Source organism: Acyrthosiphon pisum, chromosome X (assembly GCF_005508785.2).
Source record: "Acyrthosiphon pisum isolate AL4f chromosome X, pea_aphid_22Mar2018_4r6ur, whole genome shotgun sequence".
Lineage (NCBI taxonomy): Eukaryota > Metazoa > Arthropoda > Insecta > Hemiptera > Aphididae > Acyrthosiphon > Acyrthosiphon pisum.
The window spans coordinates 58,571,454-58,588,543 of NC_042493.1; the positions used below are offsets into that span (position 1 = coordinate 58,571,454).

General features: G+C 27.6%; 1 protein-coding gene across 1 annotated transcript in view; it reads right to left on the bottom strand.

Annotated features, from left to right (window-relative positions):
• Positions 1-17,090, bottom strand: part of LOC100168092 (fatty acyl-CoA reductase 1) — a 28,577-nt gene that overhangs the window by 9,725 nt on the left and 1,762 nt on the right. Inside the window, exons 2-5 of the mRNA XM_029487646.1 lie at positions 15,484-15,675; positions 14,159-14,410; positions 9,383-9,528; positions 3,571-3,680 (exon numbers count right to left, since the gene is read on the bottom strand). Coding sequence (XP_029343506.1) covers positions 3,571-3,680; positions 9,383-9,528; positions 14,159-14,410; positions 15,484-15,669 — 694 coding nt within the window. The 5' untranslated portion in view covers positions 15,670-15,675. The remainder of the gene's footprint in view (positions 1-3,570; positions 3,681-9,382; positions 9,529-14,158; positions 14,411-15,483; positions 15,676-17,090) is intronic.

Here is a 17,090-nt window from a genome sequence, read left to right on the forward strand (position 1 = left end):
ACTAAAAATAACACATTATTTTTTTTTTTTTTTTACTGTCTGTATAAAATTATTTTATACCATGTGTATAATACCTCGTATAATACAGTATTATACCACTGTATAATACAAACTCACATCTCTATATAGTTGTAATCATAAATAATTAATTTAATAAATGCTTTAACTTACCTAATAGTAAAATAAATTACAATGTTAATATCAATTTTATAAATATACAATAAAAATATATATTTAGTAACATAGGCTGATAGACCGTCTTCGGTCAGAATCGTTATTCGTATGCAATGATATTTTTGATATTTTATTATTGGAATCAAATTTAACACATAACCATTACATAATGTACTTAATTGCCACATTTTAATTTACATTCATAAATTCAGTAAGAATGTTGTATTTATTTTGAATTACTTGTAAAAATATTTCATGTTTCATAGGTAATAGAAATTATTTATACAATTTATCTCAGTATCATATATTAAACCTATACTTGTAGAGCATGAATGTCAAACACTCTGCCATCGGCTAATTTTTTATGGCCCACGGCTACCAATATTAATGGACAATTAATAATTTGTAAAAATAAAAATAAAAATATTCACTTTTAAATTTGTACCACAAATACTAGATACCTATGTTAGTGAGAGGTATACAGACATACAGTATAATATGTTTGTCATAGTTTAGTACTAAAAGATATATCCATAAAAAAAAATACACTATGCTAATTGTAAGTGTTATCTTCTGATGGACTGTACCTAATTGAATAAGTATTGTATAGTATTGTAAGAAATGAATACAATTTAAAATGTGTATAAAGTGTTTTATAGATACATATTTTTTATGTGCAGCCCGTAAAAATATTTAATATATTCGGCCAAGTTAATATTTCGAGTTTGACACATGTTTGCTGTACTAGTACAGTACGAGTTTATATGGAGAAATTCAAGTAGGTAGTTAAGAAACTTGTGTTAAGAAAAATGTTTAGAAAAAAATTAGTCCTTAATACAAGACATATAGTTGAACTTAGAGTTGTATTATGCATATTATTACAACTATAGGCACATACACATTATTAATTTACTATTATGTTTGATTTGATTATTTTTTTGCCGGATACAGTTACAAAATATGTACCAAGTCACTGGTTTTAAAATTAAACCGATACGCTATTAAATAGATACTTATCTATTTTAAACATAACATACGTGTCAAATTACATGACAATGCAAATGCAAATTATTATGAATTCGACCCCTTCGGGAACCTATAGACAATCAGTCAGAGGTTATATTTTATACGGTTTTAACTTGGTTGACTTATGTGAAACAAAATTCACTTTACAGGAAGATTGAAAAATATTTTCTAAAATTCAGTTCTGGTCGGCTTTTGTAAATTTACATAATTTGTTTGTCGTGTACGCTGTCTATGTTTGGTTAGGATATTATTCAAATTCGTATCTCGTACGACGTGATTTCTTTCTGTTTTCATTATTATTGTAACAGTCAGTGGTGTATATGTACCTGTAGTACCCCTACCTACCTATGTTACAAACACAAAAATGTTTCACATTAGCCCGTTGGTGTTTCGTAGCCTGAGGGGATTGCAACCGGAAATTAACACAAGTTGTCGCGTTCCGAAAAGAAATAGGTAGGTATAAAAAAAATGTAGTACTTATTGCGTTCCGGGTTTTTTTTTGTATATCCGAAACGCGTCCCAAAATGTGTAAAATACAAAAGACGGTTGTGAACTCTCTTGATTTTTAAGACTACGATAAACTCCCCAGAATCCAGAGGGTAAACTATCCCTCGGGTGAACATTTTGTTTACCTGAAGGAAATATATAATATTAGTATTAACAATTATTTATTAACTCGACTTTTTTTAAAACTTGTATGTTCATTTTATTACAAAGATGTAATTTAAACGTGTGTTCAATATAACTAATGATTTTATATTTCATTAATATCTCGAGTCTCGACTATATTATAGATCACAAAGTAATTGATGTATATTATTATTTACTTTAATTTATATAGATACTTGACTTTTTATGAATTAGTTCATATATAAATGATACAATTATAGTTGTCCAAAGAAGTCACTACAGATTTGAGAGAGTTTACCATCGAGAGAATTTATCATTTTGGCTATACATTTTTGTTTTTGTATAATATATGAATCGTATCTGATTAAAAACGATTTAAGTTTTAGCTTTAACGAGTAAAAAAAAGAAAATTAACTTAAAACTTTAAACTGTTCTTATTTTTTAATATAATTATATTAAATTCACGGATTAAAAAAATTAGGTAACTTGCTAAGCCTTGTCACAATTACTTATTCAAATATATAAAACTTTCATCAAATACATTATATAACATTTCGACAAATAAAATACCTACTCAGCTTTAACTTGTTATTTTCTCGTGCTCACGTATCTTAGTATCTATACATAACTTTATAATTATACTTTATATTAATTTTATGAAAATTGAATACAGAGTATAATATATTTTCTGAGAAAATGTCAAATTATTTAGGGATCCAAAATGCTTTTAAAATGATAATTCCTTTCAAATAAAATTTTACAAATATTTGAGTTTTATCCGTATCTATATTATATACGTGACTGGAATATTTGTATTAACTTATTTTCGAATGATACAAAACCGATTATAGAGTATAAATAAAATATAAAGATATTGTATACCCAGAACTACCTACAGAACTTATAAATGAAAATCGGAAAATATCGGAAAATTGGTAGGTATTCCATGTAAATAATAATATAATATAGAGAATAATAAGCTATTGTGGTTTTAAATTATTTTTGTAGGTACCTACTTACATATTATACCTATATTTATATTATATTATATAATATACAAAGAGATCGATAAATGTTTCGGGGTTTGATCGATAAAGCTTATACAGGGCGTTTCAAAAGTTTTCATCCGATTTCAAAAATTCGTATTTATTTAAAAAATGAAGATACAGGGGAGTAAACTAATATATTCTTAAAATAACCAATTTTTGATTAGCTCGCTTACAAAATATTTCGTCATCTGATGGACAATTTATATAGCTCAGCTTATATTGTTAATCGCGGGTAAATGACCTTTACTCCCGGGGGATCGTTTAGAGCATTTGTAAGCAAACCAATAAAACATTTATTGTTTTAAGAATACTTATATTTTATTTCAAACCACCCCTGTTTGAAGTACCTACCTCCACTGGGAGGCTTCTTCACACGGTTTTCCATTTCATTGTTTTATATACTATCATAAAATAAGCTTATTGTTCCAAATTGTAACAGATAGCCTAAAAATACATTTAGAAGGACAAAGAACCCACCTCCTTATCTTTTATTAAAAAATATATATGTATTCGGATGAAATGTGATGAAGACTTTTGAAACACTCTCTAGATAACAGCTAATTCATGTCTTTATCGTTTTTAATATTATTTTTTTTTCAGTTTTACAAAATATATATTGTTCACTCACGAATCCCAGTCTCAAACAAATCGAATACAATATTATAATAAAATTAATTTTAAGAAAACTCACCGATCGATGGTCTGAATATCACCACCGGTATGTTATTCCGTTCTTCGTTTATTATTTGTTCGGCGAGTAATTTCGTCAGCGTGTATGTATTTGGAAACGATCCTAAAAACCTTCATCGAAACAACACAAACGTGATTAATGTGATAACAAATTATTGACATTTCGGTGCTATATAATGCATGTTATGTATAGGCAACACAATATATACGCAACGTAATATAATGTCGTTGTTAATTTAAATTAACGTAGTTACACTAATGTACAATATATAGGGAGTTCTCGTCTGGTATAATATGATAATATACCTAATAATAATACGTAATATGTCTATCGATTACTTCAGTCAGTAATTCACAGCCGTTTTCCCGTATGCTGCTCGAGATGTTGTACGACTCTACGTGATATTTGAATTTATAGGGATGATCGAATTGCACTCTTTACCTAAATTAAAGTATACGGGTCGAATTTCACTAGGGTTAAAAAAAGGTAACGGTCGAACTGCATTTAAAATATTATATTATTATTTAGGTATATTTTTTTTATTGATAAATATAAAATGTATCATTATTTAAATTCAGTTTATTTTTTAGAAATGTTTAAAAAAAGTTTAATTTAATCTTACCCTAATTGATATATTAACAGAGAAGAAACGATTGGGGGATTTTAAACTCGGCTTGAGAAAAAAAATTCACCGATCATATTATGATATTTAATTATTAATTAATATTACCTTATAATATTTTTAAGAACTATTTAGCATTACCCATAGGAAATTACGAGGAGGTGATTTGTATGTGTCATCCATATGTATATATATTGACGGTCTAATTAAGTCACAGGAGTGGTGCAATTTGGGGAACAGCAGGGTGTACTTTGGCACCCCTATTTATTTTTTGCGTCTTGTTGACCTGTTACACAATTTCGAAACTGATGCATAAAACTTTAAATATATTATGAAAACCATAATGCGTATAATGTATGGAAGTGTTGTATATATTTATTATTTATATCAGAGGGTCTCAAACTGTGGTAAAAATAATGAGTCGTTACGCAGTAGTCTACATGGTGATACGTGTAAGGACATGAGGTGATAGTACGCACGGTATTAATAAATTAATATTTTTATACATATTATTAATATTATAATATTATTATTATAAATATATTTTATGTTTTGTGTAAATAGATACTACCTAATTACAAAGCGTAATAGAAGGATCTGATAAATGAAATAACTTTATAATATTTTGTTCTAATCGATATTTAGACATTTTTTTTTTTATATTATAATTTATGGACGCTTGCTTTTTTTTTTACTGAAAACAACAATCTTTAAATATAATTGTTGGACAAAGGTTGATTGTAAAAACGTTTATATAAGCCAAGTAGATTATTTTTATCATTTTTTAAAATATCAATATTTTTCAAATTAAATTAATTTGAAACGTAATAAGTAATAACTTTTTTCAAAATATTCTTTTTGGGAATTTCCTGACATAAGTATATTTCTTAAATTATTTATTAGCTATATTATAATTTTCATAATTGTTGTCATACGTTTAACTTAAGTATCCACTTTCATTTTTAATTGTCAGGTACAACAGTAATTGTATAGGTACTGTAAATGTATGTACCTAAATTATTATTATTGTAGGTACCTACATCAATATTTTTAAATATTATGTATATTGAAATTTTGAATATAGTTCTATATTCAGTCATATTAATGACACAATAGATGACCGATCCATAATATGAGTGGTGTGTGAAAAAAGAAGTTTCAGAATTTCTGATTTATATTATATAGAACCAGACTATACCATTCGTTTGACATGCCTGATATAGATGATGAATATTATCGGTCGACAGGATAAAAGCTATTTTATAAACTTCCAACTTTTTAGTTTTTAGTTCTTTAGAATATTAAATAATATAATATTATATTATGACCCTTTGGCCGCATACATGCATGTATACATAAAATACATGTATATCTAAGAAATAAATTGGCCTGCTTACATTTTGGCGCCATTGTGTAAGTCAAAAGCGTGATAGACTGGTTTTGGAAAACTGTCGGCTTATAGCCCTATTCATTTGTCACTGCCATTTTATTTAGTTTAATTGTTTTAATAATCGATAGTAGGTAATAATAATAATTATAATATAGCTACCTTCCAAATTCTTATCAAATTACGTTGACGACTTACGGTGCCAATATCATTTTGTCCACAAAAATACACTATACATTAGGTAGGTATACCAACACGGCTCGCTGCACAATTTAGCCCGCGGTACCAATATAATTAATAGAAAAATTAATTGTAAAATTAAGTTTATAAAAAAAATATAAAAAATAACTATACAATTCTCATTTTGTTTCACAAATATGTTAGTGTATAATTCTTAAAAGTAGCTTCGTCCAATACAATTGGACAATTTCATCCTTAATACCAAAGTTATTGGCAGAAAATAGAGATATCAAATATCGCAAACTTCAAAAATTAATTTATTAATTGATTTTATTTTTGTAATTTAAATAATACCTATTCATAAATAATTAAAACAGGTATGTGGGTTTTATAATTTTTTCTAATGTTGCTTTATTGAGACCCAAATATAGTTCTGGGTGGATTTTTTACATTGCCATGAGAATCACATTTGGGTCTCACTACCCAATATTGGTTCTCATTTATCGGTTTCTTATCATTAAATTTATTATTTCTAGGTTCTGCACTAAATTTTGATATGAATAGAAAAAACATAATTTTATTATTATTTCTGAGACATTTAAATATAACCACAAAATATCAAAAATATATTTCAATTTTAAATACCATGGCAATAGAAATCAAAATCATTGTTGGCAGTTATCGAAATCTAGTTGATATCCAATACTGGTTCTTATAGCACTCAACCTGATAATTTCATTTTTTTGTGATTTAATTTCACCAGTTGTGTTCATAATAATACAAGTCGATAATACAATCTGTGGATAATACGTTAAGTAAAAATAATACATGATGTATCAGTAGTACCCACACACGACAGAAGTGAATAAGTACTTAAATTAATATTTAACTCTGATTGGAATTAAATAATAAAATCGAACTTTACCAGATGGTTGTCAATTGTCAAATAATGCCAACATTCAGTAGTAGAGCGATAATAATTTAGAAAAACAATACCTAGGTAACTAAGAAACATTATAATGAAATCTAAGTATATGTTTATTTGTCACTTAAATAGACATTAAACTCTAATCAAAACAATCTGTTGCAACGATTTCCTCGATTTGCATTCTGACAAAATAATATAACAACATTTTTTATAACATATACAAAGGCTTGATTGAGACTCATTTTTATAATTGTAATTAGTTGATTAAATATTTAAGTTTGAAATTTTAAAAAACGGTGTGCTGCCGCCTATGAAGTTTTAACTTAAAAAATATAAAGTACAATACGATTGCGCACATTATTTTTTTTTTATTGGTCTGAAGCCAAATAGTAATAGTAAGTAATAGTATTTACAGTCTGAATGTAAAAACAATGTTATCGATTTTAACTGACACCAATTTATATTTTGTTTTGATAAAAAATAGGTTTATAAGATCAGTAAGTTGAAAGAATAAAAAAGTTCTAAAAATAATTTTTTTCTTCTTATAAATTTTTTTAAAATTTTATTTTTTTTATTAAATTTGTGGATACTGTATCATAAAGTAGATTTAGTTATTTTATTTATTTATGCAGCAATATGTTAGTTATATTCATAAGATAACCTAAAATTATTTCCTATCAAAGTTAAAAATTATTTCTCTCCTGAACAATATTTTGATATTCTTGAATTTGCGCATTGCCAACCCGTGAATTATAGTTTCCAAATTTTATTAAATTGCGAACATTTTTAAAAACTGACGCCGTGCCACTAGAGGACTTACGTGGTGCATCGATTAAACTATTGGCATTAAAATGCTTATGAAACGGTACGTTGTTACTGCGTTTCTCAGAAATATAGAATACTCACTACCTATACTAATTTATTAACGTTGTTTGGTTTAAATATGAGTTGTTTTAATGAAGTTAGTTGCGTAACTTTTTTAACGAACAACGCGTAGTTTATAATATTTTGTTTTTACTTTTTATGTTATTACGATATTAATATAATTTTAAAACGCACAATGTATTTTTTGTAGCTATAGGTATACATCCAGCTACACGGTTAATAGAATTATACATTTTTAAAAATAAAAATATTAATATTAGATTATAACTATCCATATATTATATTATTTAGGTATATAGGTACTGTATTTACTTCGTTTTAATATTTGTAATCTAGAAATTTTTATATTACGAGACTCGTCATAACAATAATATTGTTATCAATCCAATCTGCAAATTGAGAGGGAAATTATTATGATTGTGTATTTTTAAGTACTTTTTTAAAATTTTTTTTTACCATTAGTTTGGTTCTGCAGAAAGGTTTGCGTAAATTCAAAACACTTTTAGATGTTTATATAGTACCTACTGCAATATTGTATACTTGCGTGAACATTGTAAATGTGCAGTTATATAATATCTTTTGTTGTCTCGTGGTTTACTCGGTTGTATAGGTACCTACGCTTGTGGTTTTTAATATGTATTATTACTTTGTGCCATTTTATTATTATATTAATACAATGTATTGAGAAGGGGATTTCACAATACATTTTTAAGCAAAAAACACCTATACTCGTTCCAACGTACCCACTGACTTGAGTCTTACTCCGATAGTAATATTTTGAAAACGTATTTGAATTTATTATGAAATTTTAAAACTGTATTTTTTTTCCATTTAAAATTTCCCCGAAATGCCTTCACTAGTTGGTTCTTCTTTCAAGTTACTCAAGCTTCTACATTAATATTATTTAAAAAAATATTCATTATGCTTATTATACTTTTTTATTATGTATAGGTTGTATAAAATCGATATTCAAAACAAAAAGAAATATTTCTAAAACATCGAGATTCATTTTTCAATTTCAAGTGGATTAATCAAGTGGATTTAAAAAGAAACAATTGTTTCTAATAAGTGATACTTACGCACGCATGTGGTTTTCAATATTTATTATTTATTTTACTTTGCGACATTTTAATATAGGTGTATTAATATGATTTATAAAGATTTACGAAAGGGTTTCCACACTTCCGTTTATTTTTGGGAAAAATAGACATATATACGCGTTGCAACGTATTGACTTAAGTCTTACTCCAATAGTAATTTTGAAAATATATTTAAATTTATTAAACCATTTAAAAATCGATTTTTTCAATGTAAATTTCTAAATATGCGAAATTAATTTCTAAATTTAAAGTGAGATTTATTCTTTATAAGAATAGCACGAAGACACGAATAAACTTTCGTCTTTGTAAGATTTTGAGAATTCATTACATTTCATTACAGAACTATAGTTAGTATAAGATTTTCAAATAATTTTTAAGATTTATAGGTACCTAGTTACTAGTTGAAATTTTGTTTAAAATAACATCTCAATACCCAGTAGGCAGTATGTAGCAGTGTAGCACTGTAGTAGCCTAGTGGATTTTTACTTTTTGTAGTTAATGACATTATGTAGGAACTTAAAATTAAAATATTAATGAGCTTTTGACAAATTGATTTTATTATTTATATAATAAATATTAAGTACCTAAACTTCAATTGTGCTTTTGAGGGGATTCTATACTAACGTATTTTTTTAGAAAAGTATACAGAGCTAAGTAACTAGTATTAACGGTATAAGGTATAATATTTTAAATTGCACATCGGCTCTTACTTTTTTGTTAAAATACTGCTCAATGTCGGATCTAAATTTTCCGCGATCGAGATTGCTTCTCGCCAACCGATTGGTGATTCGTAGACTTTTTCTTCGACATTTTCTCTGATACAATTACAATATGCAGTCGACACGTGCAGCAATACCTGTAAAAAATGTTTTTATTGTAACAGACCAACGACGCAACAAGACCAATATTTTTTGGTAGTGCACGAATTTTAAAGAGATCGCGAACTGGCATGAACTTTGCCCCCATTGCAACCCCTTTTCACATTCCTTGCATGAAAACAGAACATTATTTTAACACAACTTTTCCGGTAGTAAATTATATTGTTTGTTTAAAATTTGATAGATTTTTTAATTATTATTATCTCTATACCTAATTAGTATCGATAAAATGGCGAATCGTTGCTGTATACCATATTTGTTTGTATATGATTGACTATATAGCCAATATACAGGGTGTAACCAGGGTGATATACCTGACAAATGAAATAACTTTTATTCTAATCAGTGTATTACAATTTTTATTTATAAATAATTTACAGACGCTTTCATTACACGTATAGTACAGTGTATAACATTTTTTATTTTCATTTTTTAATACTGAAAATAAAAAAATTAATCTGATATAAACTTTTTTTGTAAAATTCAAAATTGCCAATTTGTAAGAAAAAAATCATCATGACGACATCGATGGCCGTGAGCTAACTTTTTTTTGAAGGTATAAAATACAAGTCACTGAATCTATAAAGTCAACCAGACCATTTTTATAATTTTATAATCTGAAGAAAGTTACTTTTGAGAAAAATATATTCTTTAGATCGGTTCGGTAGTTTCTTCGTCACGTACTTGTTGTATAGTTAAGTTGATTTATTTATGATTCCATGTTCTTCAGACACCATCCAACTAGAGCTTAATTTAATCATGTTTGTGGAGGAGGGAGTGGAGATGAATTGCCTGTACATTTTACTTATTAGCCCCCAATAATATGTTTGTATGTATCATAAGCATCTCTCTCAATGCAACCATTATGTAAATGTACATGTAAAATATATGTATGCGGACACGAACACAAATAAATTTATTGTATTCAAATATTGACATACAATTGATATAGTTGTGTAAGGTGCGATATCCTGGCACCCATACTTTTGAAATCATATTATATTTTAAATCTGCAGTATTATAATCTAATTTATAGTTTAAAATTTTGCACAGCCCTCAACATTAAATTTCATCTTATGGGTGCAGCTGCGGTAACGTTACTTAAGCACCCGATTACTTTTAACAAATTTCAACCCCGAAGTATTTTGTATATTTTATTTTATACAACTTTTTACAACCCTCAAAAACCCTCAAAATTCAATTTCATCTTACGGGTAAGATGAAATTGAATTTTGAGGGTTTTTGATGGTTGTACAAGATTGTGTAGGATAAAGTACACAATGCCGCAGGGTTGAAATGTATATGGTTTCGAACTTACGGGCGCCATGGTAACGCATGTAGTTACACATCATACGACTTCGCTGGTAGACTACTAAATAGTCTGAGATAAAAAATTTCAAAGCGTAAAAAGTCAACGGCAAAAACGTCCTAAATATAAAAAGACCATGGTATAAAATTCCAGTACATATATAATTAAGTACTTATAAAAATACTTATAAAAAATACGATGTGATGTTGAAATTATGTTCCAATTAGTACCTATTAAATATTAATACGTATACTTTTTAATTAAATGATTTGTCAAAAAAAATCAACAAATAGTCTGGTAGGTAGGTACCAATATCGGAATATTACACTTTAGATCTAAAGCTTAGACTTCGATAGAAATTATTCTATAATATCATATAATACGTATTATAACTTATAAAATATTATTATTTATATTTTTTTTGTATAAATAATTAATTCAATTCTTATATAACATGTATATTTGGAAATTAAAATGATTGCATTTTTTTTTAAAAATCAATTGTTTAAAATATTGTTATGTAATATATTACATAATATTATATAATATATTATACCGGACTTATTTTTTACCACGATTCGATGTCGCTGATGTGCATCGTCGCTCCGCAATTAATTAATAATCGACCGCTCAGTGGTTTATTTTAGACCACAGTCCACAATACAATAATATTGAGTATAATACCTAGTGTTTATTACGAAATAATATTATCATAGTTGCTATGCAGGTACAGCTTTCATAGGGGTTTCAGGGTTTTTGTATTAGTCTGATAAATAGGTAAGTACCTAGAAGTGTTCAATAAGTAGGACTTAGGTAGGTACATAAATGTGGTGTGCCAAAAAAAACTCGGAGGAGGTACCACAAACAAACTTCCCTCCCGTTTTGTAATTACGCCACAATATCCAGTGTACCTAGGAAAGTTGATCACTATATACAATTATGTGTTCACAGACGTATCGTGATGAATTAATATGGGGAGGAAAGGGGCTATACAATGTTTCAGGTACCTACTCAACAAATATTATAAAATTGTATCTAAAAAAAAATTTACGCGAGGGGCTAAACAAAATTCTGAGGGGGCCATATAAGCCCTTATAGCCCACCCCTCTTTCTACTCTTATGTATGCTATTTATTGTAAGGTTTTATTTGTATATACCACATGACATATGCCTATTCTTTGTTGAAAAGTAATAATTGATAAGGTACCTATATATTTTACAGAAAGAGTTATAGGTGAGTGTATCCTATTTTCACTCGAATGGTAATTAATAGGTAGGTAGAAGTTACCTATTTATTGAATGACTAAACTATAATACATGTGTTCTATAAGGGGTTTAAAATTGATTTTTAATATTGATAAAAATCTCCTAATGAATATACCTAATTTTTATTTTAGAGGTATTTACTCAAAATGCATATTAAAATCGAAAAAATAAAATAAATATTTATAACTTATATCGAAATAATAATTGTATTGTAATTGTTATAAATAAATCAATTTAAACTGTTAACAAATTAATTTAATTTAAATTTAAAATTCAACAATATTTAATGGGTGGTTATTCTGCGTAGGTATCAAAATAAGAATCGAAAATATATTTTTTAAATCTGATTGAAAATCAAAAAACAATTAAATCCATGTCTTGCAATGATTGTTATATATTGTTATCAATATATTATTTTTTAATTCAGAAATCAGAAAAAATTAATATCTATATGCGAAAATGAAATTATAATTGAAAAATTTTATCTTATAACCGGATTGTTTTATATTTTGAGCGGAGCGATGAATGTATTGATTTTACGATAATGTGTGTTTTTTTTGTTTATGTATATGTGACCGGAAAAGATGACATTTAGTCAATGTTGACAATGACTAGTCAATACAGATTTAGTGGGGAATTAACGTCAATAATCAGTACTTAATGACAATTCCTAATAAAAAAAAGGCATTGATGATAAAATTAAAAATCAAATACAATACATAAACATAATATAATTTTTTTTATTTAGGATAAATCTTATTTTTGTTTTTGAAACCATTATTATTTCTTTTGTCACACTCGAGTATTTTAATTTAAGTTCAGACATCTCAAGTCTCGGCCTCTAATGACCGATTTCTGTGTGCGTAGACTTAATGATATCAAACAATCCTCTTCGTTTTATATGTAATAAACTAATAAGTAATAACGCTCACCCTCTGTTACCTTGGTTAAATGGTTTTAATAAGACTATCTTTACCACTGATAGCAAAAATATCGCACTTACGAATATTCCTATAATTTTTCGTAAGCTTTTTTTCCAACCTTGGATAGCGTGATTTTGAATTGTTTCATTTCTGTGATTCGTTCACAATATTTAACATTATGGAAAAAAAGTTATTGGCATTACGTTTATTTTCAATTAGGTAATAATAACATTAGGTTATTGTCAAATTTTAAGCGCATTTCATTTAAATCTATTTTAAAACAGAGATTATTAAACACAATTTCCCACACTCCGCTATTTACCATTTCAAGCAAACAGTAGATTAGTCCATAATGATGGTACAATAATATTACATTTGTCAATTATTTACAATTTTATTATAAGTTATAAGCAACAAAAGCGAATAACGATAAAATAAAATCGGGTTGACCATACTATGTTCCACAATCAGACCGATCACCGATAAAGGTGTTTATATTTGTTTAATTACTGCTTTATAATATTACCGAATATAATAAGGAAATGTTGATAAAACTAAGAAATATCCGTAATTGTCTATCCTTTCGAGTCATTGACAACAATGACTAGCACGTTCAACGCCACCCGTGATTTCAGAAACAACGGAAAAAACTAAAACTAAAACCACCCATACCATTAAATTTAGAATTCATTATCAATGGCCTATCTAAGTTTCAGAGTTTATTAAAAAAAATCCGATTTAATTATAGCGTATATAAACGTACACATTTTTGACGCGTTAACGGGTCACCGGCCTATTGGAATAAACGCTGTTGACGCGTAAGTCAATATAATGTTTTGATTTTCAACTTTTAAGGTGGCTTATGAAAAAAAAATTGGATATAGTTTGTGTTTGATGAGAGGGCAAAATTAAACATTTCAGGTAGGTACCTACTTTCAAATGCGTCGCTGTAAAAAGGAGAATTTTTACACAAACTATTTTTTGTTTAAAAACTTGTTTTTTAGTGTACCTACTCAAAAATTTTTTTTTAAAACACATTTCGAAAAAAGTATCGTGATGATTACAAATTAATATATCTCTAGGCAGGTAAATACGTTGCAACAGACTTACTTTTAAATGTTTCATTTGCTTGGCCAATTGCACAACTTCGCGTGTTCCTCTCACGTTCATGATCGTCGCGTCCCTTATCGGCTCATCGAAACGGACACTGGCAGCGACGTGGAATATGACCGAAACGTTTTCCACCAAAAAACCGTACTCCTCGTCCGACAACCCAAGTCGCAGTTCGGTCATGTCGCCCAACACAGGAAACAGTTTTTCCTCCATGAGACCGGGCTTTTGTTCTTTGATAGTGTCGAATAACTGGGAACAATGTAAAAATAATTTAGACAATCGGATCACTATAAGTTACATGTAGGTAGGTAGGTAATATAATATAATCATCATCATTGCGACATTGAAATAATATAATAATATCGTTCTACTCTATTTTATTTAGGTGCACGTCATCGTGACCGGTTGCCCTACAAGAGTCAAGACGTGTATAAGATTGCATTTATTGGTTTAAAAACCAAAATGCATTTACATACCTATAGCATCAATGCACACCTACTATTTTTTTCAATAATAAAAATAAAAATAACGATTGTGGCGTATCGTTTATTAACATAATGTTTTGTATGTTGCTTATTAAATAAAATAATATAACAATAATTAATAAAGTATAATGCAACTATTCCTTGGACATTTTTCGCATTAAACCATATAGTATATATAAATTACTATTTTCGTATTTTAATACTCACAATACTGTTACAGAATTATTTATACATCTTTTGAATAAAAACAGTCGTATTAAATTAAAACTTTTTTTTACAAATAGTATGCCTAAAATATTTTATTATTATTACGATAAAATTAATATTACTTAAAACAAATTGCAACTCCTGCAACAAAAAAATTACTCTCAAAATAAATTTTTTTTTATTATTTTTCTACCAAAAGTTATTACTGCTCAACCATTAATTTAAAAAATGAATATTAAATATAGTATGATGGATTTATTTCATGCTCACCCCCTCATAATTATTAAAAATACATTTTAATACTAGAAAGTATAAGTAAACGGTAAAAGTTAATAAAATTGAGTTATAATTAATTTAAAATAAGAGTTAATTTCAAGGAAGATATAATATCCATTCATATAAAAATTATTCTTTTAAGAATATTGTGTGTCACCTAGTTTACGAGTTTAAAAAATGCACTGACCTTTTGAGTAAGTAGGTATCATGAGGCTAGTAATAGTTTTTATTTTTTGACTGTATAGTAAATTTCAATACTCGTATACAATGTAATAATATTATACACAGCATTAATTATAAACACATAATAATCATATAAATATACATTTTAATATTATGAAAACTAAAACATACTTTAGCTTCCAAAATTTCTTTGATTCTAGAAGCCGTGTCTTTTCCTTTTTTATGTCTCACCAAAAGACATATTTTGCCGATATCTGGACAGGACCGAACTAGTTTTTCGATTAAAACTTTGCCCATAAATCCGGTGGCACCGGTTACCAGGACATTACGCCCTCTGAAGAAGTCTTGTATACTCATTATGTTCTGAAAAATTTAAATAATCATTATAACAAGACGTGTATTACAGTTTAATCGTGTAAAATATGACGTAGGTACAAAGTATAACTGACTTCTCAATATTAAGGGGATATTATAATTATAATATTCGTAAATAATATTTAAAGAATTTCCTAATCACATTCCTATTGTAAAATATTCTAATAGATTGTTAATCGTTGCTATAAAATTCTTATTTATAGTAATTTGTAGATCGAATAGGTGGCAATAATGAATTGAAAATTATTATTATAATAAAATTAACGAATACAGATAGCAACAAAATTATTGTTTGATATAGGTAGTTTATGTATCATAATAAAAGCCAATGTTCAATGTACCTATATAATAAAAAAACGCGTTGAAACGCAAACAATAATATTGGCAGTACACTGTGATAAACTTAATATTTATCAAGTGAATAATATTCGGTACATTTTTACATAATATGCTGTACAGCGATGTAGCTATTAAAAGTAATAATAATAGTATAAATCACTCGAATAAATAGTAATTATCTAGGGGGCGTAGGACGACTTGTGATTATCGGAACACATTAAACAATAAAATATACATATAATATCAAATATCAAATAAACAGGTTATATGAAAGTATCGACCACGGAAAGTACCTCCAAGATAGGTGGGTAGTAAATAAACAGATTTACGAAAAATTAATAATTAGAAAGATGCATTTCTATGAGAAAGCGGTGTAATGTATAATATAGTCTTAATAATATAATAACGCATTTAAAATATGCGTATAACAAAACTATCATGTTTTTAAAACAACGTGTAATATATTATAACTACACACATTTTTACTGAGAAATTATATTTTAAACTGTTCAGTGGCGTAGCAAGGGGGAGGCTAAGGGGGCTTTAGCCCCCCCCCCCCATTGACTGTGTTGACCTTAGAATTTTATCAAGATTAATAAAAAAACAAAAAGTGTAAATAAAAGACGTATTGTATTTTTATTTTTTTGTGAGACACTTACCCACCCACCCCCATACAAAATACCTCGCTACGCCACTGAAACTAGTGATTTTATATATACATAATCGAATATTATATTTATATATTGGTGTTTATTAAACTTTAACATACTGTAGATAAACGAATATGCTGTTGCACGGGATGAGCGTGGGCCATTAGCATTTCCGAGAAGATAATGGACGGAGACTGCATCCGTGGGAGCCATATACTCTTATCAATAGGTTTGGGGAGAGTTGTGGGTCAGTACTATATATAGTGAACCCCAAAACGGCCTGTATTCAGACGTTTTTTACATGAGTTATGGAACGAATACCTTCATGACAGTCAGGTTAATAAAACTAATAATTTGGCCTTAGAATATTTCGAACAGAATTAGTTTGAACTTAGAAAAATATACTAGTGAATC